The sequence below is a fragment of the Taurulus bubalis genome (assembly GCF_910589615.1).
Source record: "Taurulus bubalis genome assembly, chromosome: 2".
NCBI classification, from domain to species: domain Eukaryota; kingdom Metazoa; phylum Chordata; class Actinopteri; order Perciformes; family Cottidae; genus Taurulus; species Taurulus bubalis.
This window is the reverse complement of record NC_136590.1, coordinates 16,585,112-16,612,639: the sequence shown is the minus strand read 5'-3', so window position 1 is coordinate 16,612,639 and position 27,528 is coordinate 16,585,112. Positions and strand designations below refer to the sequence as shown.

At 44.3% G+C, this 27,528-nt stretch overlaps 1 protein-coding gene across 1 annotated transcript; it reads left to right on the top strand.

Moving 5' to 3' along the window:
• Positions 1-1,245: 1,245 nt before the first annotated feature.
• On the top strand, positions 1,246-27,313 carry ep300a (EP300 lysine acetyltransferase a; the record flags this gene model as incomplete). Its single annotated transcript, XM_079237351.1, has 31 exons — positions 1,246-1,339; positions 3,194-3,861; positions 4,869-5,048; positions 5,423-5,753; positions 6,545-6,664; positions 7,032-7,271; positions 7,641-7,746; positions 8,556-8,681; positions 9,377-9,494; positions 9,847-9,988; positions 10,530-10,604; positions 10,909-10,994; positions 11,300-11,452; positions 11,782-12,267; positions 12,436-12,844; positions 12,996-13,114; positions 13,399-13,462; positions 13,806-13,981; positions 15,142-15,230; positions 16,365-16,445; positions 17,147-17,203; positions 17,319-17,396; positions 17,888-17,955; positions 18,252-18,402; positions 18,756-18,902; positions 18,998-19,111; positions 19,237-19,402; positions 20,811-20,978; positions 21,148-21,309; positions 21,502-21,783; positions 21,925-27,313. The coding sequence occupies 31 exons, from the start codon at positions 1,246-1,248 to the stop codon at positions 25,189-25,191; spliced, it is 8,523 nt and encodes a 2,840-aa protein (XP_079093477.1). The 3' UTR covers positions 25,192-27,313.
• Between the last annotated feature and the right edge of the window lie 215 nt (positions 27,314-27,528).

Genomic DNA, 27,528 nt, shown 5'->3' with positions numbered 1-27,528 from the left:
TTTTCAAAACAGGCTACTGCTTTCCAGTAGGAAGCCTAAAAGACTATGGGATGATTTTGAACACATGCTGGAGGTTTTATTCAGTGTGACCCATAAGAGAAATAATGAAGTTGAGACTCGAGGAGCAAATGTACTTTTTAATGCAGCACAAATACTCAACAACAAGTGACTGAGTAAAGGCTGACAGCTGTTTTGGTGCAAGAACAACACAGGGGGAGCATTTTTTCTTTTGACTGAGGGAGCCAACTTACAAGCAGAGTCAACACCAAGACTGGCTGAGAAAAGTGTATGATATTATGGAGTTGTAAATGTATGCATGCAGTCACCATTTTGCCTAAGAGAAAGCAAACAAATCAAAAATAAGGCAGAGATGATTGGTTCTTTTTAATATGTGGTTGAGTCAGTTATCGAGGATTGAAGTTCCAACAAGTCTTTCCAGTTATGCATACAGTTTTCAATGTTTGAATCCACCATGGTCTACTGCTCCCATAGTTTATTTGTGCTTTTTCTAAAGTTAACGTTACTGGCTGCAACGCAGATAAGCAATTAGATTACTTGCATTCAAAGTAACTGTTGAATGTAATCCAACTTTAATCTTTGCTAAACCTTACCAAAAAGGCAGATGCAAGTTCAGGTTGTTGCATGGACGAATTTCATAATAAAAACTTTTATTAAATTTTTTTGTTACATCCACATCCCAGCAAATAAGCATTACACTTTATCCACCATTGCAACTGCACATTTATCAGCTTTATTTTTTTATTTGCATCTGTTCATCCTTACCCGCTGCCACCAGCAGCACAACCATCACTTCGCAGGCAAACAAGCCTTTACTGCCCGACATTGTCTCCATCCAGACTCCGCTGGAAAGGAGGTAGAAATGACGGATGCAACCATGGAAGATGGGGGGCAGTTTATATACATTCAAAGAGGCTGTGTAAGTTAAGAGGGAAGCCGCTGCGTGTGTCTCCCTCTTTACTTTCACCGACCCCCTCCTACTCCGCTGGCAGAAATTTATAAAGAACAAAAAATCCGACGAGGGAGGGGGGTTGATATACGCCGAGGCTGAAATCGAGAGGCGAACCCAGGGAAAGAGGAGTAATTTGTACACGGGACTTTCCCCCTCTTAGTCCCCCAAAAGGAGGGGGAAAAGTCGCAATATTGGAAACGAAAAGGAACGAGCTTCTAAGGGCGTGAAAACGTCTGCAATTGTGGATACTTTATATATTTTTATTTCGAAAAAATATGGCCGAGAACGTTCTGGACTCTGGCCCGCCTTCAGCCAAGAGGCCTAAACTCTCGTCTCCGGCACTTTCCGCCTCCGCCAGCGATGGAAATGGTGAGTATTGTGATAATATATCATTTGTTACGCCGTTATTCGTTAAGTTAGTGTTTTTTTGGTGGCTTGGGTTAACTTGAGGGAGCAGGAAGACGCGGGATTACTCTTCTGTTTTTGTCGTAGCTCGCTAACGTTAGCTCACTGGTAGTGAGTGTGTGTCGGACGTGAAGAGGAGCTAGCTTGCATGCTAACAGCCATTTTAGCCGGAGGTAGCTGTGTTAGCATTAGGCTAGCTAGCTGAATGCGGGTCCTCAACTGACGGTCGCGGGTCTAATGGCTACTGTAGCCGGGTGGATCATAAACTCACTGCCAAGCCAACTTATGATAAAGTTGTTGGTGTCTTATAGTTGTGTCACATTGACAGCCAGCTGCAGCTACCCCCGTTCTGTTATTTTAGTTTTCAAGGCTTCACGCGTCCAAAGCGATCTGTTGTGTTGCCCCATCATAACTCGGACCTTTCCCCAACTAACGTCAGCCACCGTTGATACTTTTCTGCAAAGCAGAGGGTGCCGATGGTGGGGAGGCTTTCCTTGTGTGAGAGACACATTTAGGCCCAAATGTCCGACTGATTGTTAAACTCAGATTGCCATTGTTGGTTTGTTTTTTGTGGATGGCGTGTGACAGCAGCTGGAATAGTGGCCCGAGAGCCAAACTGTGGAGCATGGACAGCGCCATGTCCTGCCACTGCGATATTAACCAGCGAGTCAAGTTGGCAAGCAAATACTGCTTCAAACGTACAATAATCAATTTAATCACTTGATAATTTATTTTGGAAATGAACAGCTGCATCTTGGGCTGTCCACTAAACTAAAGTTGTCTTTCCAGATAGTCAGCATCTGTGGAAAGGGACATTTACGGTTAAATAATTCAGACGTAGCTAACATTTATGTTACCTTGCATGCTATACTGTGTGCGCTGTCAAGTAAGGGATCTGTTTATAAGGGGGGCAATTTATTGCACTTCAATTGATTGTCATCTTATATTATTTGTGACACTGCCATGCAGTGTTCATAGTTAAGTTGAGAAATAAAAGCATATGACAATTTCAGAAGATTGATGTGAGACATTGTTACTTGCATAGTATTACTCAGTGCTTGTACCTCCAAAAAGCAGTTTGTAAATAATGTTTTCTGTTGATAACTGATTGGTTAATTTTCAGATTTAGCTCATTAATCATTAAGGCTGCAGATTATTATTATTATTATTATTGTAGACCAATCATATGTTAGCCTAGTCATAATTCATTAAAATTAAACCATGGCAACCAACCATCAAATGTGACAATTAAGACTAAATTAGACTTTGTCTTTTTAAGAAAGAGAAAAAAGGGGTGTTGGGGGGGAGGAGGGGGCAACATGTATCTTGTTTGATTGCCTGAGCTGTTTGCTGTTGAACTCTGGATACAGATTGACACAGTGAGTGTCGTCTCCACCAACCTGGCTCCATTTTGTGTTGTTACTTCTACATCCATTCATCACCATGTCTGTACAAACCTGTCTTTGCAACATGTTGAATCACTTTGTGGGACTTGTAAGTGATTCTCTGTGCTTGCAGGCCATGTGGACATGTGTGTTTGCATTAATGTTTGTGTATGCAGCTTTACATGCACAAGTTCTGCTGGATGTCAATTGAAGTTTAGTGCTCAGTTGTGTTACGCTTGATGGTATTGTCAAAACACCTCGAAGATGCTTTTATAATAAAAAAAACAAGTCTGTCATGCTGAAAAATTAAGGATTATACCAGGTTAACATGGCTGTGGCCCTTTTTTTTAAATCTTCCATTCACCTTTCACTGCTTTGTCTCCCATCTCATTGACTCTCCCCAACTAAACTTTGCTTCTCTTCCTCATTTTAGATTTCGGCTCACTGTTTGACTTGGAGCATGATCTCCCAGACGAGCTCATCAGCTCTAATGAATCAGGCCTGGTTAATGGTGGGGACCTCAGCCAGTTGCACACTACTCTGGGAGGGGGACCTACTGGGCTGGGTTCTGGAGGAGGCAGTGGAGGGGCAGGAGGAATGGGACTCGGACTTGGTGGAGGTCAGGATGCGGTAGCCAAGCACAAACAACTGTCAGAGCTTTTGCGTTCAGGGGCACCCACCTCGACCCAACAAGGGCACCAAGGAGCCATGGGCAGCACTGGAGGCCCCAGCGCCATGGGGCAACACTTGGCGAACATGAAGGCATCTCCTGGCCAGGGGCCTCTGCAGATGATGGGCCAAGGGCCGCAGCAGCACCTCTCGCCTCAGCAGCAGGCCAACATGATGCAGCAGCAACAGAATGCTGCAGCTGGAATGATGGGTGGCATGAACAGGGCCATGATGGGAGCGCAGCAGAAAGGCAATAATGGACAGCAGCAGCCAGGCATGATTGGAAACCAGGTGATGAATGGCTCCCCCAGGATGAGCTTCGGGAATCAGGGGATGGGTGGCAACAGCAACCTGTTGGCTGAGACCCTACAGCAGCAGGGAGCTGGGGGCCAGGCCGGGATGAGAGGCCAGCAACCGGGAGCAATGAACAAGGTAGGGACTCTTTCAATTAGGCTTTATGGAATTTATAGAAAATAAGAAGGTTTTAAATGCCATAATGGGTGAAATTTTAGAATCCTGTATTTCAAGTATACACTCAAGAACACGGTGTTGTTCTCCTTACTCGTAATTTGTAGAACTCTCATCTTCTAGTTTATTCTCAAAACCTTTTATTCTTGCCCAAAACCTTACTTTTAAACTGAAAAGTAAGGTTTTGATTTTAGGCTTATGCTTGGAGTTGAAGTGGAAGAAAACTGCTCTCCCTTGATTGACAGTCCCACAGGATTGACAGTAAAACATTTGCAGTGGAAGGCTGCTGCTGAATAAATGTGGTAGAGACACAGGTGTAAGCTGTAGAGATCAAAAGCAGTGAGATGGTTTCCAGGTTAGGTATAGAAAAGTAAAAGAAAAATGCTGTGGACCCTCTCAAGGGGGAAGAAGGGGAAAGAGACTGGGGTGCGGATGAGGAATAGATCAGTGATTTAAACTAAAGTTCAAATAACTCATTCAATGAGCAGGGAGAAAAGAGGAGCTATTCATGTCAGATTGCTTTTACACACTGCTCGCTACTACCGTTACTTATGTGGATGTTATGTTTTGGTTTGCATTTAATTACACATTACTTAATGCGTTAACCTGGTTTATAGATCTAGAAGTACATTTTCATAACTTAATTGCACTTGAGTAGAAAGCTCTCGTGAAAAACGCATGTTCTTTTGGGAGATGGAAACTTTGTCTTTGAAGGTGTTGTGGTGTGAAGAAATGTCCACAGGTCTTGCTCAAGATTTGAGCTCTTTGGGAAATACTGGAAGATTATTATGTTACAAACCGGTAGAATGCAAAATACTGTTGCATGTACAGTTAAAATGTAGTCACTAATAAGATATGCAAAATGTGGTTGTAGCAAAGTTAATGCCTGATGTATCCTTCTTCACTCTCTTCTACTCTTCATATCTCTTCATCGTTCTCACTAATTCCCTGTCTTCCATTTTTATTCCTAGATGGGGATGATGGGGAACCCAGGGGGCCCTTTTGGAGGTGCATATACAGGGCAGGGGACCCAAGGTCTGGGAGGCGCAGGGCTGGGCCCTCAGCTCCAGAACAAAGGTCCTCTGGGCAACAGCCTGGCCCAATTCAATGTGGACAAGAAGAACCAGCCCATGCAAGGAATGGCCGCCATGGTAGGGAACAAATGCAAACTCTGAAAAAACATTTATGTGTCAGATGCAAGTATGAGTTTTACTACAATTATTTTACTTTCAGTTGGCAGATTTAATTATCAGCTCAAAAATGATTCACATGTCTCTCTTCTCTTCCATCCTAACTTTTTCCCCACCACACCAATGTGCTGCTCTGAGTTCCTTGTTTCTTTTCACCTAACCTCCTCACTTCTTATTGAAATTTCAACACCGTCGCTGCTGTTCTTATAGTGTTCTTCCTCTCCCCTCCCTACTCAATGGTACCTTCTACCATCCCTCTCCCTTTGACTTATCTATTTACTGCCCTTGTCTCATCCATGTCACCCCTTCTTATTCCTACCTTCTTCACTCACCAGGGCTCCCAGCAATCACAAACGGGTGTGGGCGGTCCCTCTGGCGGACCTGTGGGAGGAGCCCCAGGGATGCTGCCCAACGCTCAGGCAGGTCTGCTTGGTCCCGGCGCCCAGGTTTCGGCAGCGTCTGCTGCTGCCGGAACACCACCCACCGCTGACCCTGAGAAGCGCAAGCTAATCCAGCAGCAACTGGTACTCCTGCTTCATGCACACAAATGCCAGCGGCGGGAGCAGGCCAATGGTGAAGTCCGGCAGTGCAATCTGCCCCACTGCCGCACTATGAAGAACGTCCTCAACCACATGACTCACTGCCAGGCTGGCAAGTCCTGTCAGGGTGAGTTGAAGGGATGTTGCATGCTCCTGCACTTAGTGGATAGTTATATGTCCCTGTGTTTGACAAGCACGCTTGTAACAGATACATTTGTGTTATGAAGAATAATAGTTATTAGTTAATAATAATAGTTATTGTATCTTTTACATTATAATCAACAAACCCAATGAGATTATGATAATCCTTTATTCATCCAGTTATATATTGACTGTGTCCACAAAAAAAAACATTCACACTTAAGGAAGCCATCTTTTATCGGCGGACATATATTCCTCTCCTTACGATTGACACGGCCAGCATAGTTTTTTGTGAAACGGCACTGATTGTTTTTTTCTAGTCTTGGGCAGATGCCACTGCATGCTCAGAGATGAGGTTCAGTGTTGACACTGATTTGATATCTGAGGTTGACGAGCTGAGAGAAATGAACTGCACTGGCTGTGCTCCTCATAATGAAGGAATATGTCACCTAATGCAAAGGTAAAGCTCTTAGGCAAACGAGGCAGGAGGCATAATCCATATATAAGGTTCTGGCTACACAGACAATACTTGTGAGTATGTTTTATAGTTTTGTTTTGGGTAGCACTAAATAGATAACCAGCATTCTGTTAACTTTCTAACAGTTTTCTGTGTCAGCAGCTGTTTTAAGGTTACAGGCAGGCATCTCCTAGGTTCATTTAATCTCTTTTTCCATGACTTCACTTTCTTTCTTTTTTATTGTCCTGCCTCTTCCCCCTCCCTTATATACCTCAGTTTTTCTAAACTCTGCCTGTCTTTCTGCCCTTTTTCATCCTCAGTTCCTCACTGTGCATCATCAAGGCAGATCATCTCCCATTGGAAGAACTGCACGCGGCATGATTGTCCTGTCTGCCTGCCACTGAAGAATGCTGGAGACAAGAGGAACCCGCAGTGTGAGTGTCTGTATCTGACCAAATAATGTTATAAATTAATTTCGTACACTACATTGTACCCTAAAATGTTGTTGTTGTTGTTGTTGTTTGTTGTGTTATTGCTATATCATCATCAATTTTATTCATGTGACTTTGCAAATATGTCGCTATAGAAAGACAATTCCAATAATATTGTGATGACGATATTGCCTAGCCTCACTCTGTCCTGGATTGGAGCTAAACATAATCCATAGTGAACCAAATGATCATATGATTATTGGCTGAGTTTGTGCATAAATATTCAGTCCCAGGGTTGTCTTATGCTTAGTTTTTTTTCATATTCTGTGGCGCAGATCAGATGTATTATTAACACTCTCCTCTCCTGTCCTCACAGCTCTACTCGGGGCAGCCGCTGCAGGTCTGGGCAGCTCTCTTGGGGCAGTACCCGGGGGCCAACCAAGTACTCCCAACCTCAACCCGCCGAGCCAGATTGACCCCAGCTCCATAGAAAGAGCCTACGCAGCCCTGGGCCTCACCTACCAGGGCAACCAGATCCAGACTCCGACTGCCCAGCCCAATATGTCCAACCAAGGTTTGCAAGGCCCGGCTGGCATGAGGCCTCTGAACCCAATGGGTCAGTTCACTTGCTTCACTCTGCAGAAAGATTTACTTTTCCCGGATTCTGATAGCACTGATGCTTTAGCATTTTTCCAGTCCAGAAAAGGATTTTCAAACAGACTTGATAGTAGTCAGGTATAGCCAGAGGGAACTCTTAAAAGTGCCGGCCAAAAGTATCTTTCAAAGGGCTCCAAGTAAAAACATAGCGTAGCCCCATAGATGCAGTCTGATCAGCACTGTAAGAATATGCTTTTAATGTCATGTAGCTTGAATACATTATGGGGTACATATCCAAGAGCAATATATAGCAGTATATAACCATGTTTATTATTAGTAGGGAAACAAAAGTATTGCAAACTTATGAAGTCCCGTCCTTTCCTGTTAGGTGCAAATCCTATGGGAGTCAATGGAGGTGTGGGAGCTTCTCCTCAGAGTCAGCAATCCAGCCTGCTGCAGGATACCATGATGCACCTCAATGTGAACAGCCAAGGGTAAGGGGGAACACAGACATCCTGTCCAGTGGATACCTTAATTAGAAGTACCGATCATGGCTACAACTGATTAAGGCAGCGGTCCCCAACCTTTTTTGTGCCACGGACCGGTTTTGTGTCAGACAATATTTTCACGGACCGGCTCACGGTGTGGGTGAAAAATATGACGTAATAAATAAGACGTAAATGATACGACCGGCATAAAGACAATTATAAAGTGCATAAAGATACAACTCACCATTAGGCCGAATTAGTGGGAGTCCTGAGCTTGTTGCTCTGCTACGAGCCGGTCCCATCTCGGGGTGACGGGAGAAAAAGACCAACCCCCGACGTCTGCTGTTTATGTCCAGTCTACTGACTCTACTCCGGAACTTAAACCTTTATGTGCACTCTGTAACTTAATTAAAACCCGCTTCACAAAGACAGGATGTTGAAATGGAAGCAGGGTTTCAGAGTTTTTTTGGCGATCTCAGGATACTCTGCCTTGATTTTAATCCAGACCAACGAGTTGAAACATACTTTTAAGTTTCATTTTTGGGGTAACGTATCACGTAACCTCTTGACATGTGTTACGTTTGAGGCTACGCACAGACGGATGTATCCGGTCATTTTTCAAAATATTTTTTCCCCCCGACTTTTTCTTTTCTTTTTTTCCATAAATTCTTTCAAAGCGGCCCGGGACCAAGGGACCCACGGCCCGGCCGCGACCCGGGGGTTGGGGACCGCTGAATTAGGGCAGACGTATCTAGGTGTTTTTTATTTTTCAAGAAGTTAATCATTAAAATGATTCCTTTCTCTCTCTCTCCCAGCCTGTTGAATGATGCCAGTGGGGTCGGGTCCATGCCCACAGCAGGCCCTCCCTCTTCCTCAGGCATGAGGAAAAGCTGGCATGAAGACATCACGCAGGACCTACGGAACCACTTGGTACACAAACTGTAAGTATTAAAGAGGAGCTCCACCCTATTTCTTTGTACTGTCCATTTTTTTTTCAACAATACGCAAGTTGTGTGAGTGTAGACAGTAATAGATGCTTGGACTTTAAAAAGTTCAGTTAAGCTGGCTGACTGTAGTCCCAGTTTGTGCCTCTCACACATAACTGTGTAACATTAGCAAGTATTCATAAACGCTGGAAGAGAGGCAATGTTGTACATAAACATTTGTATTCCTCTTCAGCAGCAGTAAATGCAACTCATAGATACTGCACTATATTTGGAGCATGACAAGATATTTATTGCAGGTCTTTGACATGTGTATTCCTCTATAAAGTAGATCCAATTTATTTCGAGTGACAGCAGGATGTATTAGATGCTCCTTGTGGCTTGGGAATGTTGTTCATTTTACAATTTTACAGTGAAATTGAACTGAAATAAGGATATGTATTGCTGGCGAACAGTGCACCAGGGCTAGAACTATGAACTGCAACTTTCCCAAAGCTACATGCACACTCACCAGGCGGGTAATGCCTCATGTAGTAGAGCTGCTAGCCCGGCTACAAACACAGGTAACCACACGGAAATTAGACTAAAATTGTCTTCTTGTGTTTAAGCAATACTTTTTACTGAGACCGGAGTTAACAGTTAAATGTTTTACTTGGTTTTCTCAATTTTTGCTCTCCTTCTCACACACACAGTGTTCAGGCCATCTTTCCGACTCCAGATCCTGCTGCTCTAAAGGACCGCCGAATGGAGAACCTGGTGGCCTATGCCAGAAAGGTTGAGGGAGACATGTATGAGTCGGCCAACAGTCGAGTAAGTTGCTCTCTCTTCTTTAGCTCAGTGTGTTACAGAAAAGAAGGGAGAGACTGCTGGGAAGTTTTCCTGTCATTTTGCAGCTGAAGCCAGCCACTCAAAAGTAAAGAAATTCACAGTTTTTAGACCTAGGTAAGAAACCCCCATCGCGTATGAGCTTGACTTATGAATTACTTCAAGTTTACTGCAGCAGAAAAAGCATCTCCTGTTTGTCATACTGTTGCGGTCGGAGATCCTCAAAAACAATTTCAGTAGTGTTATTTCAACAGTAGATTTTCAAAGAGCTCCTCAATGTTGGAAACGTTTATCCCCTCGACACATTTTCCTTATTTTGTTACCCTCTTTTCGACAGGCTGAGTACTATCACCTGCTAGCGGAGAAGATCTATAAGATTCAGAAGGAGTTGGAGGAGAAGAGAAGGACCCGGCTCCAGAAGCAGGGTTTGGGCCTCGGTCCTGCCGGCATGGGTCAGCCCCCCACTGGACTGCCTCCAAGTGAGTGGACATGCAGCATATGTGGAGCTAATGTTCAACATGTAACAATCCAGCATTGTTTTGACAAACCACGACAAGGGACTGCAGTTGGCCACTGCAGGAATATTTGTATCATATTGTATGTCCCGAAGTCGTCTTTTTAGAGCATTTGGTAAGACGTAAGGACTCAATTAAGTCAATTTTGAAGATATAGGGTGTGTTGTGTATTGGACCAACGGTGGCGCCACCAGATTTGTCCTCTGTTACTTTTGCCATGCATTACACCTGGTCCAGTGTTTAATAAGTTATGTTTGTCATGCTTAGTCTTTTTAAGAGTAGCTTGTGTCAGTCTGTTTCTTGAGTTGGGGTTGAGATTTTAGACGCATTATTAACTTATACTGCCCTACATATGCATTTTTAGGTGTCTCTCGAGTCATTTGTTGCCAAATGAGTTAAAATGCCACTGACCTTTTCTGAACAAAACCAACAAAATTATTAAACATTTCAGAGTTTGCACATTTCCACCTTTCCCTCGCTCATGACTTTTTTTTTTTTTTTACAGACGGTCCCCTCCCTGACCCATCAATGGTGCGAGCAGCTGGACCAAATCAGATGGTCAACAGGATGCAAGGCCCAGGTAAAGAATCACTGGGAACCAGGAAACTTGTATTTGTTGTACCAGAGAACATTTTGGTTTAAGTTAAAGAGACTGAAACAGGAATGCAAGATTTTCACAGAAATGGTAAACTTGGGCTATTCTTTGTCCTGGAGTTGTCACTGCATTGTGGTCAGGGCACTGCTTTCACTTACACAAAAACATAGACACAGCACTTCTGCTCATGCATGCTCAACAATTTAATAATAAAATACAATATGTATTGTGGTTGCAATGTTGAAATGAAATGTTATGTGTACCATTAACAGTCTCTGTGTTCTGTCAGGTATGACTCAGTTCAATCAGATGGGGATGCAGTCTATGGGCCAGAGGTCCACGCCTCCTCTCCCCATTGGAGCATCTGCGAACCAGGTCAGTACTGAACACACCCAAATTATCACAGTTTTGCTTTTAACGTGCCCGCAAACACAATTAAAGCTCATGTGTAAACAAAAATACTCCAGACTACGAAACCCTTCAGCACAATTCCATTCTTTACACTCAAATAGAAATTTGATATCCACCAGGACTGAAATCTTAAGCATTGCCACTCTAAATAGACGGAAAAACAAATTGTTAAAAACAAGCTTACAAAAATGCTGTTTTTACCTGTCAATTGGTCTGGCAGAAAAAGTTGCATAGGCATTTTTTTAAACCGTGGCCTTTGATACCTCTAGATGGCAATGGTCGGACCCAGGATGGGGCAGCCAAATGTCAACCAGCTGCAGAACCAGTATCTGTCTCAAGGACAGTTTCCTGGATCGGGGCCAGGAGTTGGGACACCTCAGCCTGGGATGGCCCAACCTGGAGCACAGACAGGCATGGCACAGGTAAGGTGGCCTAAAGTTATTTTCTTGTTAGTCAAAAGCCCCTTTCACACAGAGATTATAATGCAATACTGCCGTAAAGAAGAAGAAATATTCGAAGGATACAGATGAAGTTACAATCAGTAGATTTGTATCTTTTATATACAGTAGAGTATTTGATAGTGTACTTCCTAACACTTGAGGATTGTAGATGCTAAAATAAACAAAACAGGGTTAACAGTACCTTCTCATGTCAAACATGCGTGATACCTTTTTTCATTGACCTACTTTCTGTGCACCAGTCTCATCTGCGACCCCTTCCATCACCCTCTTCTCTCTCTTCTATCCCTAAGACGCAGATGGGCACTCCTCCCTCTCTTCCAGTGGCTAGTCCTCTAGCACAGCCAGGTTCTGCCGGTGGACTCAGTGGTGTCTCCTCAGTGGGACCCATGGGTCCTCAGAGCGTGGGTGGCGGAGGTCCCAACTCTGTTGGAGCCTCTGCTCCCTCAATGACTCCACCTAACACAAGCCATCAACCCAACTCCATCCCCCACTTGGCAGCCATGCGTGGCTCACCCTCCCCTGCTCACAGTCGATCTCCTACTCCTCACCAAACACCCCCCAGACTAGCTGGGTCCCAGACCCCACAGCCACACACCCCTAATGCATCACAGCTGGGTCCACCTTCAGCCCCCCAGCAGAACCAGCTTGGCCAGGGCCCCGGCTCCAACAAGCCTCTCCAGCAGCAGCACATGGGGTCCTCTGGTTCGACCACTCCATCTCACCCTGGGTTGGGTTCCAGTTCAACGCCGCATGGTGCTCAGCTGCCACGCACTCCGGTCAGTGAGATTTAGCCTTTTAGATACTTGAACTTGAATTTTAAGACCAGTTCACCATATTCCACAGATTCCATTGATCATGTAGCAGCAATCAATGTCCTTACAGTATATTTTAATCTGCGGCTTCTCTCTCTCTCTCTCTCGCTCTCGCGCTCTCTCTCTCTCTAGTTGTCCCAAAAGGGTTCATTTCCAGCAGACAGTCAGGCCCATACTCCAGCCTCTGTTAGCAGCCTGGACACTTCCTCCCAGCAGCCACAGTCGAACGCTTCTACTACCAACCTCGACACCAAGATGGAGGTCAAGCAGCAGGATGATGAGGACGAGAGCGACACCGGCAGCTGCTCCAAAGGAGGAAAGCTTAGTAACATGAAAATGGAGGAAAAGTCTGTGAAATTAGAGGTGAAAAAGGAGGAGTGTTCTGGAGAGGGAGGTAAAGGTGTTCCTATGGATGCATCAACAACAATGCCAACGGCAAGCGTCAAGATGGAAGACAGGAAACCGGAGGTAAAGAAGGAGGTGAAGGAGGAAGAGGAGACGTCGGACTCGTCTTCAACACAGGCCCCAGTGAAAAAGAAGAGTGAGGATGACTTATGTTCTTACTTTATTTCTGATCTTATATGCTTAGGCTTCCTTTTTAACATCTACTTGTATATAAAGCAGTGTAAAATGAAAGTTGTTTTGATTACTCTTTTATCCCATTCACCTCTCTGATCTCTGTTTCATCTCAGTCTTCAAGCCAGAGGAGCTTCGTCAGGCCTTGATGCCCACACTTGAATCTCTCTACAGACAAGATCCAGAGTCTCTGCCCTTCAGAATGCCTGTAGACCCACAACTGCTGTGCATACCCGTATGTATCCCACTGATGTTGAGATGTATTTGTTCCTGTGCCTGTCAGTGTTCACCATGTCACTGTGTTCTTCTCCTCACCGGCTTAGTCTTTACAGTCTTTGGTAGTTCCCTAACTTTGTGAGAATTTATGCGCAAATCCAACATCTCTTAATCTCTTGACTGCTGTTGCTTGTGCTGTATTTACCAGGATGTAGTTTCCATACGTCTGGCTTTACTTGTGTACATGACACATAAAACTGTGCGAAAAGTTATAACTGCACAATTTAAAATGTGTTCTTTCAGGACTACTTTGATATTGTGAAGAACCCCATGGACTTGTCGACTATCAAACGAAAGCTGGACACAGGTTGGTACAGACAAGACATGCTTTGGCATATCTGGGAAATGTAATGGACCACAATTAAAGATTAATAAAATTATGGATGGCTTTGGAGAAGTTATAATTGTTTTTTATGTTCAAGTAAGAAATATAAAGACAAAAATGTTGTCCCCCCTCCCTTGCATTACACCATTTGTCATGCTGTGTTACAAAGGACAGTATTCTGTCTCTATTTCATTTCACACAATATGCAGCTTTCTTGCCTGTTTCTAAGAGATGATCCAATGAGCCAACTATGTGTAGTTTGGAAAGTTTTAAAAAAAATATATGTTTTCATTCCATCATCCCATGCTTTGTGTTTTGGTTGTAGGTCAGTACCAGGAACCCTGGCAATATGTGGACGACATCTGGGTGATGTTCAACAACGCCTGGCTGTACAACCGCAAAACATCCAGGGTCTACAAGTACTGCTCCAAGCTGGCCGAGGTTTTTGAGCAGGAGATTGATCCTGTCATGCAGAGCCTTGGCTACTGTTGTGGGAGGAAGGTGAGACTGAGTGCTGGATTAATGACTAGATGTTGATGAGGTACGATGTTATTGTAAAAAATACAGGAGAAAGTCTTGATTTTAAGATGCTCAAGGGTAAGAAGTTGGCTGGTTGAAAGATTACTTTTTGATTTAAAAACATCGGCTGATTTGCCTTTGATATATGCCATTATATGCCTCTGAGGGCTTTACAATCTGTACACATAACATCCCTGTCCCGGGACCTCACATCGAATCAAGAAAAACTCCCCCAATAAAGATATTAAAAACCCTTTCACAGGGGAAAAAAAGGGGAAGAAACCTGAGGGAGAGCAACAGAAGAGGATCCCTCTCCCCGGATGGACAGAAGCAATAGATGTCATGTGGCCAGAATGAATAACGTAACGGAGTTACAGCACATTCAATGAATATGACAGAAATTATTCATATAATGGGTAGTAGGCATGGTCCATGATCCAGATAACCACGATCCATGAAGCAGAAGGTAGAGAGGAGGGAGGGGAGGGGGGGCCATCAGCAGGGCCATCAGCAGGGCCATCAGCAGGGCCATGGCAGCTGGCAGGACCAGTTCCAGGCAGCCACGATCCATGGAAAAAGAAAGTAGAGTTAGTAATGTGCATTGAAGAGACAATCATTTATCTAGAATTAGAGAAAGAAGAGGAGGAAGAGAAGAGGAGCTCAGTGTATCCTAAGATGTCCCCCAGCAGTCTAGGCCTATAGCAGCATATCTAGGTATCTAACTACGCTCAGCAACAGTATCTTCCTATGAGCTATAGAAAGTACAACTTTAAGTCTGGATAAGGTAGCTTGTATAAATGTTGTGAATATGTTTCAGACTCCCATCATTCATATCTGAAGAAGGAAGCAGTGAAGTGGGTTCATAGCGAAATTTGGCTTGGGCATAACAACGCCATATCACATTTCAGCCCTCCTTGGATTCTGCTATTTTTGGATTTTGCAGGCAAATAACAAAAGTGATTGGCCCTTATTATGAGAGGCTGGATGAAGGGTTGCTCACTTCAAGTCTTGTTTGACGTTAAGTTCAATTTAATTGTATCATATGCCGTACCAGTTAATGTAAACTACCCTTGATCAGCTGAGGTGGTGGTCCAGTGACTACTATGTTCTTGAACCTGTTTACTTTTGTTTCTGTCCCTCAGCTGGAGTTCTCTCCTCAGACACTGTGCTGCTACGGAAAGCAGCTGTGCACTATTCCCAGAGATGCTGCTTACTTCAGCTACCAGAACAGGTATGGAGGGAGTAAAATGCCCATGTATAAAGGGTGGAGGGATGACTTGATGGATGAATGGCTCAGTAAAAGAGGAATGGATTATAATAGAGTTGACTTGGGGAATGAGACTACCAATAACAAAAGCGTATATTGAACTGAAATCTCCTGAGGCAGATTAGTGTTCCTCTGATTAACTTTGTTTCCTCAAATGCTTCTCTTCACTTCATGTTTCCCGGTTTTATACCTTCATGTGGTGCCTAAAGCACTGGCATTTTAACAGTCGGTCCTATCTTCTCGCATTCTTTAAGTGGTTATCGGTGTTATTAAACTGATCTATAAATAACACCTCAGTGCAGAATGCTTGAAAATGTTTTTCTCAAGAAAATATCTAGTTTTTACTAGTGCCATTTGTGCTTTTGCATAACATTTATGGCCATTTTCTTTGAGGAAGAAGCAGCAATAATGCAAAAAATACTACTTTTTGTTATTTTTTTTCCAACATGGTGGTCCATTCCTTTGAGATTTTTTTTTTTTTTAATTCTTCCTGTCGAATTTCGGACACCCATAAAAACCTTATTGGAATGTGAAAGGACCAACTTTAAAATGAACTGCTTGTATGAATGAACAGTTGTATGTGCTTATTTGTTCAGTGTCTGTATTATGTCCTGTTGCCACATCACATCCTGTTAATCCTGCTCTGTTAGCGGTGATGGTGGTTGTTGTTGCTTATCCTCTAATGTCTAAATCGCTCATCTGTGCGTTACCTCGGCTCTCTGCTGTGTGTTGTCTTGGATGTTCGTCTTGTCCTTGCTACATTTGACCTGTGTCCTCCCTTCCAATGGCTGTGATATCAACATTGGCTTGCTTTTGTCTTTAACAACCATGCGCTTCCAAACCCCCCTCCCCTCCCCACACACCCACACACACACACACACACACCCACACACACCACACCACTCAAAATCATGACTGGCTGTTGCGATGACGACTTCCTGCTGTCCTGCGCTCCCACTTGCTGCCTGTACTGCTTGTGGCACCCTGCCTTGCCCATGTCCTGTACCAATGGGTGACTGCCCTCCCGTGCGCTGTCTGTGATTGACTGTGCTGCGGGGAATGGTGTAGTTCACCAACATTTGGGCTTGTTGCTAACAGGTACCACTTTTGCGAGAAGTGTTTCAACGAGATCCAGGGAGAGACGGTTTCCTTGGGCGACGACCCCACCCAGACGCAGACGTGAGTTTTAGTCTATTCAATAAGTCCGATAACCATGCAGTTAAAAATGATTGTTTCTGTTTGAAAAGTCATCATCTTTCAGCCACATTCCTGATAGTAATAGTCTCGTTTGTTTTATATTTTCTACCGACTCTGCTGTATTTTAGGGAAGCCTCTATTAAGGTTTTTGAATGAAAATCATATTCATATTTTATGATGTAATCAGCCCACCCCAAAAAATATAAATATAGATGTAATTTTCTGTGTAGTTTATCGCCGCTACACTGCCCTGTTTAATACAGGAAACGTTTGCATCACACATGAATCTAATGCTAGAAGTATTGTAATAGTAAGGCTGAGTGACCATATAATGTTATTTATTTTGGCAGTGCGACAGTCACCAGTGACGACGCCAGTGCCCTTTCTGAGAAGTTCACTAGAAGCACTAGAAGAGTGGCTTCACAGCAAAAGTTTTCGCGCTCTAAAAAGAATTCTATATTGACTCTGTAGACTAGTCTTTATCTGCAACTAGGCAGAATTACTAGATTTAAACAGAATTAATAGAATTTGAAAAAAAGAAGCTGTGCAGAATTCATATGTTGATTTTATAATTTGAGTGTCAATGTTATGAAAGAAGCTTTAAACTATTTCAGTTCAGCCCCAGTGCATATTGACAATTTGCTCTTCTACATATTTTCATACTCCCTCTTAATTAATTTCAGATCAATAAACAAGGAACAGTTTGAGAAGAAGAAGAATGACTCACTGGACCCTGAATTGTAAGTTAACTCTGCCATTTATCAAATATTAGCGTTTGGGAAAAAAGATTAGATGAAATGATTGTCAAGGACTTAAGAATGTAATTTGTATCTTCATATATGTCTCTTCTTTCAGGCTTGTTGAATGTATGGACTGTGGGCGCAGGATGCATCAGATTTGTGTCTTGCATCATGAAACAATCTGGCCATCGGGGTGAGCAGCAACTTTTAATTCTTTCTCAAGGTTCATGTGAAAGTCCTGATGTCATTTGCTAATTCTATATTTTTTTTTTTACCATTTTCTTTTTATTCAACAATAAGTACACCAATACAAGTCATCAACAACATCGACAACCAGAATAAAAACAAAAAATGAAAAACCTGCTGTCATATCAAGTCTGTGTCAACTGCCATAGAGTCCACTTCCTCCATTTACTGTCCATCCGTGATCCTGTCAGCCGTAGCCTGTGTGTCGGTCTTTCCATAACGTTTATTTCCCCCACTGTGTCCACCCAATGGGTCTGAGTGGGTAGATCTTCCGTCCCCCATTTTCTTGTAATGGCCTTTTTACCTGCAACCATGAGTATCTTGAATAGATACAAGTCCCCATGATGTACATCATTCTCTGTGTACATACGCAGATACATCAGCTTATGATTCATTTGGCTAATTATATTTTGTATGTAACCTTTTTTCCCACTATAGTTTTGTATGTGATGGCTGCTTAAAGAAGACAAACAAGACCAGGAAAGAGAACAAGTATTCTGCAAAAAGTAAGAGGCAATGCATCTTGTGATTCTATTCCATTTCATCCAGATCTGAGGATCATCTCTTACATACAGAATACTGATGTACTGAACATGTGTTAATCCCTTATTTGACCTAATCATATGGGACACACATTTATCCCATGTCCCCATTACCGACTCAATTTAACGAGTAAACCTATATACATATCTGGAATAAACAGAATACCATATCAGGTTTCTCACAGCGTATTTCTCTCCTTGCTGTTTTCAACAGCTGATTAAACTATAATAAATACAATGTTTTGCTCTCCACAATTCAGGGTTGCCCCAGACGAAGTTGGGCAGTTACTTAGAGATAAGGGTGAATGAGTTCCTGAAGCATCATACCCACGCAGGCGCTGGAGAAGTCTTCATTCGGGTCGTCCACGTCTCTGACAAAGTGGTGGAGGTCAAACCAGGCATGAAGTCCAGGTACAAGAACAAGATGCAATGGAGTTTGAGATTCTAGTCTAGTTTGCTGCTTACAACCACATTTGTGTGTCAAATACATGAACAGAATTTGCAAAAGGTTAAGCCTGTGTCGCCATTAATCATGAAACATGATTGTTCTTGTTTTTTTTAGTTTTTTTTTACAGAATTCTATGTAATATGTGGAAGAAAAGAAATGTGTTTAGTATTCAGAATCAAATCAAATATTATCTGTTTCACTTGAAAGTGAGAACGCGGTACAGAGTTACTGGCTTAAATTGTATTACTGTAGATATATTCTCTGTTGCGCTATTTTAAAATCAGTAAGTTTAGATGTTTTATGTTTTTGTCTCCAGATTTGTGGACAGTGGAGAGATGTCCGAGTCTTTTCCATACAGGACAAAAGCCCTTTTTGCATTTGAGGACATTGATGGAGCAGACGTCTGCTTCTTTGGTATGCATGTTCAAGAGTACGGATCCGACTGCCCTCAGCCCAACCAGAGGTATAAGTGCCGTCTTTTTTTTCTTCTTGTATATGGAAGGATTTTGGGAAAGATCAGTTATATATTACAGCATGTTTCCTCTTTCACCCACTCAGGCGAGTTTACATCTCCTACCTGGACAGTGTTCACTTCTTCCGGCCTCGCGGTCTAAGAACAGCAGTCTACCATGAAGTACTCATTGGCTACTTGGAATATGTCAGGAAGTTGGGGTGAGTGCTGCTGCTCACAGATGATTTATTTTTGGTCATTAGTATGCAACTGTTAATTGATAGCTCACTTAAATCTGCAAATTAATTTAGCTTACTGTGCGTCGCCTCTCGTATGTCCTCCTCAGCTACACCAATGGGCACATCTGGGCCTGCCCACCAAGTGAAGGGGACGACTACATCTTCCACTGTCACCCTGCAGATCAGAAGATCCCAAAGCCCAAACGCCTCCAAGAATGGTACAAGAAGATGCTCGACAAAGCTTTGGCCGAGCGGATAGTGCACGATTTCAAGGTAGAGTGGCAGTATTCATCTTAATTCCTGTATGTGCTGGAGGAATTTTATTAGGGTCCGAGCGACTGACGTAGTCAGTCCGAGTAGGACCCTATTGAAATTGCTGGGATTCTTATTATTATTCATGATTTATTATTATTTTTATGGCTTGGACTGCTTTTTGGGGGACTTGTCATATTCAAAAACTCACCAAATTTGGAACACCTGTTAAGCCTGGTGAAAAACGCACTGTATCAAAGTTGGGGGAAAAAGTACCAAAAAATGACTCTCTAGCGCCCCCTACAAGTTGGACCGGCGACGCCCCTCGCCCAGAATGCTGTTTTGACTTGAAAAAATTCACACATGTCCATCTCCACCTGCTCTACAAAAAAGCCTTGACATTTCTTTGATATCTCATTGCGTTGAGGAGATATCGACCAATCAACCTCTTAGGGGCGTGTCTTGTTTTTAAACACTCATAACATTAAAACTATTTGGACAAACAACTCCAAACTTGGGGTATATATGCACATCGCATCCCCTAACTTGCAATAAATCAGGTGTCCGATTTGAACAATAGGGGGCGCTACAGTACTTCGGCCAATTTGGCATTTTCGGCCCATTTACGCTAATTTTAGCATATATTTGCATTTACGCCAAATACTACTCTTCCTACAAATTTCATACAATCGACTTAAATTCTGTTGTAAAGTGATAACAAGACCCTCAGGAGTATGGCTTGTGCGCTCGCAACGTTTTCACTCAACGGCCTTGACGTGACGGGGACCCAAAGACACGCCTACTTTGAGCTAACCGCTATGAGAGAAAGCTGTTGTAACTCCTCCATACATGATGCTATTACCCCAATACTCCTCATGCATGATACTGGTCCATGCCTGAGGACATGTACATGACAAATGTTCAGATTGTCATAGCGCCACCCACTGGCCAAAGCAACTCAGCCAAACTGCATCCCATTTACAGGCAATTTAAATGACCTGGTCTAATCTTTACATAGAGAAACTGTGTGTGTGTGTGTGTGTGTGTGTGTCATCCTCCACCCTACTTTCAACCAGCCTGAACAGTAAATCACATGGTACCTTATTGCTTAAATATAAGATACTTATATATTCATAGTAACCGACTAGCGCCACTTTCTGGCCAAACTAAATCTACCAGACTGCATCTCATTTACATGCAATTTAAATCACTATGCATGGGTTTGGTCGGTTTCCTTCCGAGGCCAGTCGGCGACCCGCCGGCTACCCCAAACGTGCCGGGATCCAACGAGGATGCGCTCACACCTGCTCGCAGCTTTAATTTTTATTTATAAGTTTACATGCATGTAACAGTAGCGCTGATGGGAATGACTGATTTGGATAGCATCCTTGTAAAACACTAACTGTAATTTTCCAATTTACCCCAATAGGATGTCTTCAAGCAGGCGACAGAGGATCGTTTGACCAGTGCCAAGGAGTTACCTTACTTTGAGGGAGACTTTTGGCCTAATGTGTTGGAGGAGAGCATCAAAGAGCTGGACCAGGAGGAGGAGGAGAGGAAAAGGGAGGAGAACAACACGTCCAATGAGAGTATTGATGTAAGAATGCTGCGGTCTATTAATGAGTTCATACATTCTGTATTTATTTTGCTGTGTGGGAGAGGGGTGGAGAAAAAAAGGTTGGCATTATGAAGAACGATTTCAGCAGTATGAAATCGCCTGAGCTTTTTTTCAGGTGATACTGATATTCCCCTTCTTTCTTGTGCAGGAAACAAAAGGTGACAGTAAAAATGCAAAGAAGAAGAATAACAAGAAGACTAGTAAGAACAAGAGCAGCCTGAGCCGAGCCAATAAGAAGAAGCCAGGGATGCCCAATGTCTCCAATGACCTTTCGCAGAAACTCTATGCCACTATGGAAAAACACAAAGAGGTATGACTTTTTATTTTATTTGTATGAATCGCTCATACTTATTTAAATGCGTAAATCTTATCACTCTTAAGCAATTTACAGAAGTAGTAGAATGCGTAGATTTTACTGAAGTCTGGCACACAGTGGAATTGGTATTAAAAGAGCACATTTCACATGTCCCTCATCTGTCCGCCCCTCTGTTTCCTGGTCTAGGTGTTCTTTGTGATCCGGCTGAGCGCAGCACCCATGGGAAATGCATTGCCCCCTATTTCAGACCCGGATCCCCTGATGGCATGTGACCTCATGGACGGCCGAGATGCTTTTCTGACATTGGCCCGTGACAAACACCTGGAGTTCAGCTCACTGAGGAGGTCCATGTGGAGCTCCATGTGCATGTTGGTGGAGTTGCATAACCAAAGCCAGGACCGCTTCGTCTACACTTGTAATGAGTGCAAGCACCACGTGGAGACTCGTTACCACTGTACTGTCTGTGAGGTGAGTTGGGGGAAGGTAGTTCGGGTGGTTTGATTTGTGGTAATGAGTAATGACAAAAATGCATGTTTTATTAGACTTATCTTAATGTGGAATCTGCTACGTATCATGTCTAAACAACTATAATTTATACCATCCTCACAGGATTACGACCTCTGCATCACATGTTACAGCACTAAGACTCATGTGCACAAGATGGAGAAGTTAGGCCTCGGTTTAGATGATGAGAGCAACAACCAGGCTGCTGCAACCACTCAGAGCCCTGGAGACTCTCGCCGCCTCAGCATCCAGCGCTGCATCCAGTCCCTCGTCCACGCCTGCCAGTGTCGAAACGCAAACTGCTCTCTGCCGTCCTGCCAGAAGATGAAGCGTGTTGTTCAGCACACAAAAAGCTGCAAGAGAAAAACCAACGGTGGCTGCCCCATCTGCAAGCAGCTTATCGCCTTGTGTTGCTACCACGCTAAGCACTGTCAGGAGAACAAGTGCCCAGTTCCGTTCTGCCTGAACATCAAGCACAAGCTCCGCCAGCAGCAGCTGCAGCACAGACTCCAGCAAGCCCAGATGCTACGAAGGAGGATGGCCAGCATGCAGAGAGTGGGCCAGCCTGCTCCTGGAGGAGCTCCTGGGGGCAATGGCCTGCCTTCTCCAGGACCCAACAATGGAGGGACTGCTCCTGGTACCCCTACATCTATCGGCACGCAGCCTCCTACCCCACAGACACCAACCCAGGTGAACATGCCTGCCCTTCCTCAGCAGCAAGGAGTTGGGATGGGAGGAATGGGAACACCGGGTCAGCAACAGCAAGTTCAGCAGCAAGGTGGTACCATGCCCCAACAACACCATTTGCACCAGTTTCAGTCAGTGGGTGGAGCAGGTGGAGGGGGGATGATTAACTCTCCTCAGCAGCAGATGGTGCCTCAGCTCCAGCAGCAGCCTCCCAATGTCCAGCAGCAGCAGCACCCTGGTAGTTTGCCTCCGTACAACCCCAGGCCGCCTGGGGCTTCCCCTCTCCATCAGTCCCTGGGTAAACCTGGCATGGGTCCAGCCACCCCACCACAGCAGCAACAACAACCCAACCAGGGCCAGGGGCCCATGCCTGTTCAAGGCCAGCAGCAAGGGCCCCCTCTGGCTGCTGTAGAGACAGCCCTAAAAATCCAACGCCTAGCAGAGACCCAGAGACAGATGGCTCAGGTCCAGGCTCAAGCCCAGATACGTGGCTTGGGACAGGGGGGCATGATACCCCCACATCCCCACCACCAGAATACCCAGGCCCAGATGGGCATGCCCCACATTGGGGCCCAGGGCATGCCCACCCAGGCTCAGGGAGTTGTTGGCAGGACTATGTTAGACCCACAGCAACAGGGAATGCTGGCAGGGATGCAGCAAGGTGGCCCTCAGTCGCAGTTGCCACCTCAAGTTCAGCAGCAGCTCCAGCAAGTCCAGCAGGGAGGTGGTGGACAACTTCAGCAAGCAAACCAGCAGTGGGGTGCTGGCGGTCCAGCCATGAACCCACAGCAAAGGCCAGGCATGATGGGTCACATGGCACCGCAGCCAGTAGGTGTTCAGCAGCAGCAAATGAATCAGCAGCAACCGCAACCAGGAAACCGCGGGCTGATGCAAGTAATGGGTGTATCAGGAGGGGCAGCAGGGGCACCTAATTCTATAGCAGCTGCAGCTGCATCAGGAAATCTTCCCCAGGCAGCACTACAAGACCTCCTGAGGACACTGCGCTCTCCAAGCTCACCCCTTCAACAGCAGCAAGTCCTCAACATCCTTCGTTCCAACCCAACCCTTATGGCTGCTTTTATCAGACAGAGAGCCGCCAGATATCAAGGTGGTCAGGGTGGCCCAGGAGGAGCAGGAGGGCTGCCACAAGGGGGCCCTGGAGGTGTAAGGTTCCAAGGGGCTGCTGGAGTAATGCCTGGTGTAGGAGGGCCTGGGGCTAACCAACTTGCTAACATGGATGGACAACAGCAGGTTAATGTGAGCCAGCCAGGGATGAACATGGCTCAAGGTGGAGCAGGGGGAGGGAATATGCCCACTATTGCTCAGCTTCAGCAGTTACAACAGCAACAACAACAACAGCAGCAGCAGCAGCAGCAGCAGCAACAACAACAACAACAACAACAACAGCAGCAACAGCGGCCAATGTTGCCTGGCAATCTACAGCAACAGCAAATGGCTGCATTGCAGCAGCAGCAACAGCAACAGCAACAACAACAGGGAGCAATGCAAGCAGGACAACAAGGCAACATTACCAATATGACTCCGCAGTTCAGAGAGCTGTTGATGAGAAGACACCTGCAGCAGCAGCAACAGCAACGACAACAACAACAACAACAGATGGGAAACCACGGGCAGTTCCAGCAACCTCAAGGACTCCAGCAGCAGCAGCAAGGCCAGCAAGGTTTTATGCAGCCTGGCCAAGGACAGCCAGGGATACCTCCCTCTTCACAACCCCAACCTGGGGGTGGAGGTGTAGGGGGTCCCCAGCAGCAGCAGCAGGGAGCACCACAGGGTGGGCCAGGTCAGCTAGTCCAGCAGCAAGGCTACTCCAACTCCATGTCACAAGTAGCTGCAGCGCTCCATCAAAGGCTCCAGCATCAGATGCAGATGCAGCAACAACAGCAACAGCAGCAGCAGCAAAATTCAATGGGTGGGCTTCAAGGACAAGACGGAGGGCCAGGTGGAAGCACGGGAGGACCAGTAGGGCCTCCGCTCCAGCCAGGACAAGGCGGACCAGGGCAGGGGCAGCAACAGCAAGGTGGTGGTGGTGGAGGGCCCCCACTGCCACAGACGTCCCAAGGCATGCTTCACCAGAACATCCACCAGAGGCTCCTGCAGCAGCAGCATCTTGGTGGGGGCTCTCCAGCCCAGCACAGCAGTCCCATGAGTCCCCAACAGCAGATGGTGCAGTCCCCCCACCCCCACCTACAAGGACAAGGAGGACTTGGTCCAGCAGGGTCGCTTAGCAGTCAGGTCAGGTCGCCTCAACCTTCCCCGCGGCCGCAGTCGCAACCTCCGCACTCCAGCCCGTCCCCGCGCATGCAACCCTCCTCCCAACCACAGCCCTCACCTCACCGGATCTCCCCGCAGACCCAGACTGGCTCACCCCACCCGGGCCATCTAAGTCAACATCACCCAAGTATGGCCCCACCCCAGCCCCCACAACCCCAACAGCAAGGGTTATCTCAGCAGCAGCCGGGTAGTTCTGTAGATCCTGGTCAGTTCAGCTCAGACCAGAACTCCATCATGTCCCAGCTGAGTGGGATGACAGGGATGCATGGTGGGCAGGGGGGACAGTCGGACATGTTGGGTGGGAATAATAACAGCAGCAACAATAACAATAACAACAACAACAACCAGGAGCTTGGAACGAACATTAACCACAACAGTTTAGACCATATGTAGCCTTGACTCCATACTGTCTCTCTGTCCTGATGCTCTGATCAGTTGCCCCAAATGACAAACTGCCATGAAAGGAGAGCGAGGCGGGACTACTGCTTTGGGGTTTTAGAAGTTTTTATTTTTTATTTAAATATTTTTGTGATGTATAAATAAGAACTGAAGCTTCCTTCCTATGGGAGATGCAACATAAATCTTAGAAGTCAAATGAATAAATTAAAACAATGGTAAGTTATTGCTGTTAATATATATCTATATATTTTTGCCAATTGTGTACAAAAAGGTGGAAGGGCAGTGTTTCAGGTTGAAGATATATCTTCCTTGGTCTATGACACAATATTTTTGGGGACTGAGAATTTTGCCTTTTTATGAATATTTTTAAGATTTTAAATGTGGCTAAAAATTAAAGTTGACACAATGTACTTTTTTATTGTTTTGTTTTCCTCCTCAAATACCATCATGTCATAATTGTATCTATATTGCAGAGAGTAAGTATATTTTATTTCTGAATTTATTGTTTTTTTCCTCTCCTTAATGGATCATCATCATACAAGCATCAACATATCTTCTGATACCGGAATTTTTTTCTGGACAGTTTTCACAGCAATGTACATTTTACAGCGACTGCAACAATTAAATGGCCAGATCCGCAGAACAAATCCTTGCACTCATGGGCCACCTCTCCACCCTCCATGTCCTATGAATGTGCTCACCTTCCTTATCCCAATTTCCCTCCCCCCGGACGAGCTGTTGGCGTCCAATCGGCTAGCTGTTAGAGGCGTATTGTGCCCCTGTTTGAAGCTGGCCGAGATTAAAAGGTTGCGCGTGTACATATATTACAACCTTGTTTATGAACTGTGACGTGGAGAAGAGGTCGATAAAGTTGTTTGTTTTTGGGCTGCAGAGGTTTAAGAAAATCCTGCCTGTCTCCTCAAACCCCCCGAACGGTTCCCTTTGAGTACTTTTCTCTTCCGCTTTTGTTCCTCATGACTGCCCCTCAACCAGATTTATTTCAATGTTAGTACTGTACAAAGTAAGAAATGGTGGACTTAGATACTGTTTTTGTAATGAAAGTGAAACATGGGAAGAAAAAAAACAACCTGTATATACTTTAAAACCTTATGAGCAGATAAATTATTTTCTGCTGCTTGTTTCCCCCTCTTGTTTGATTGGATATTTGCTGTATCTGTAAAAGAAAAAGAAAAGAAAAAAAACTACAAAAGTACTCCTGAGCTACTGTACAGTATTGAGAGTCTTTTCTAAAAGGTACAGTGTAGGGTGTAGTAGGTCACGAGCACCAATGCGCCTTTTCTGTGTATTTTTGACAAGGTTTTAGGGAGGGAGGGGTTATTGCAACAAGTCACACACATGAACAATCTCAAAACTTAGAGGTGAACCTGCACGATGTTAGAGCCGAAACGGCTTGATTAGAGGTGTGATCTAAGAGTTTAAATTTGGTCATTTAGCTTTTTACGGAGAGGACTGAAAACACAATATTCACATGCTCACTATTTTTCTCAAAAGGTTGGGCTTGGTGGGTATGGGGAGGGGATGCATCAGAACCAGGTGGCAATATATCTTGAGACTTATTTTATAAGAAAAAAAAAACAAGGAAAAACTGTCTTTTATATATAGATATATTATTTAATTTTATTTTTTGGAAATAAAACTTGAAGCTACAGGAATTATTAGATAAAACATGTTTTGTTTTGTATTAAAGATGTTATGGTGATGCAAAAAGACACTGCAGACGTCATTCAGTTTGCGCGGGGGGAGGCCGTGGAGTATATTATACCATCCTTTTTCAGAAGTGTTTCATGTAAATGAATATAGTTGTAAACATACTGAATCACTGTACAAACTGATGGCAACTGAACAAATAGTTTTGTTTTAATCATTTCTTCTCCTAAAAAGAGACTGGAAATAAGACTATTTAAATATTTGTTTAGTATTCAAATGGAATCTTTGACCACTTTTTCGTTCCTCTTGTTAACAATTTTTGGTGCTTGCTGAGAGAAAGCAAAAATAACTATTGCTCCATTTTCTTTAGTTTTTTTTTTTTAAGTTATTTTGGTGGTCTGATTTTGTTTTTTTTGCCAATAAATTAATTGTACAATAAAGTATGTTTGTACCATTGGAAAAATACTTAACTTGCTTTGTTTTTCACTTTTTAGTAAGATATTTTCTGCAGGCGAATAAATGAATATATAACACATTTGAGCTTCACTATATTTTAGTTTCTGTAAAAGTGATGTGTCATAGCAGGGTCATTGTTCAAATTAATTATGGTGCCTATTCTATTTAGTGATTCAGTCATGGGTCAGTAAGGCGGCGTTCACGACA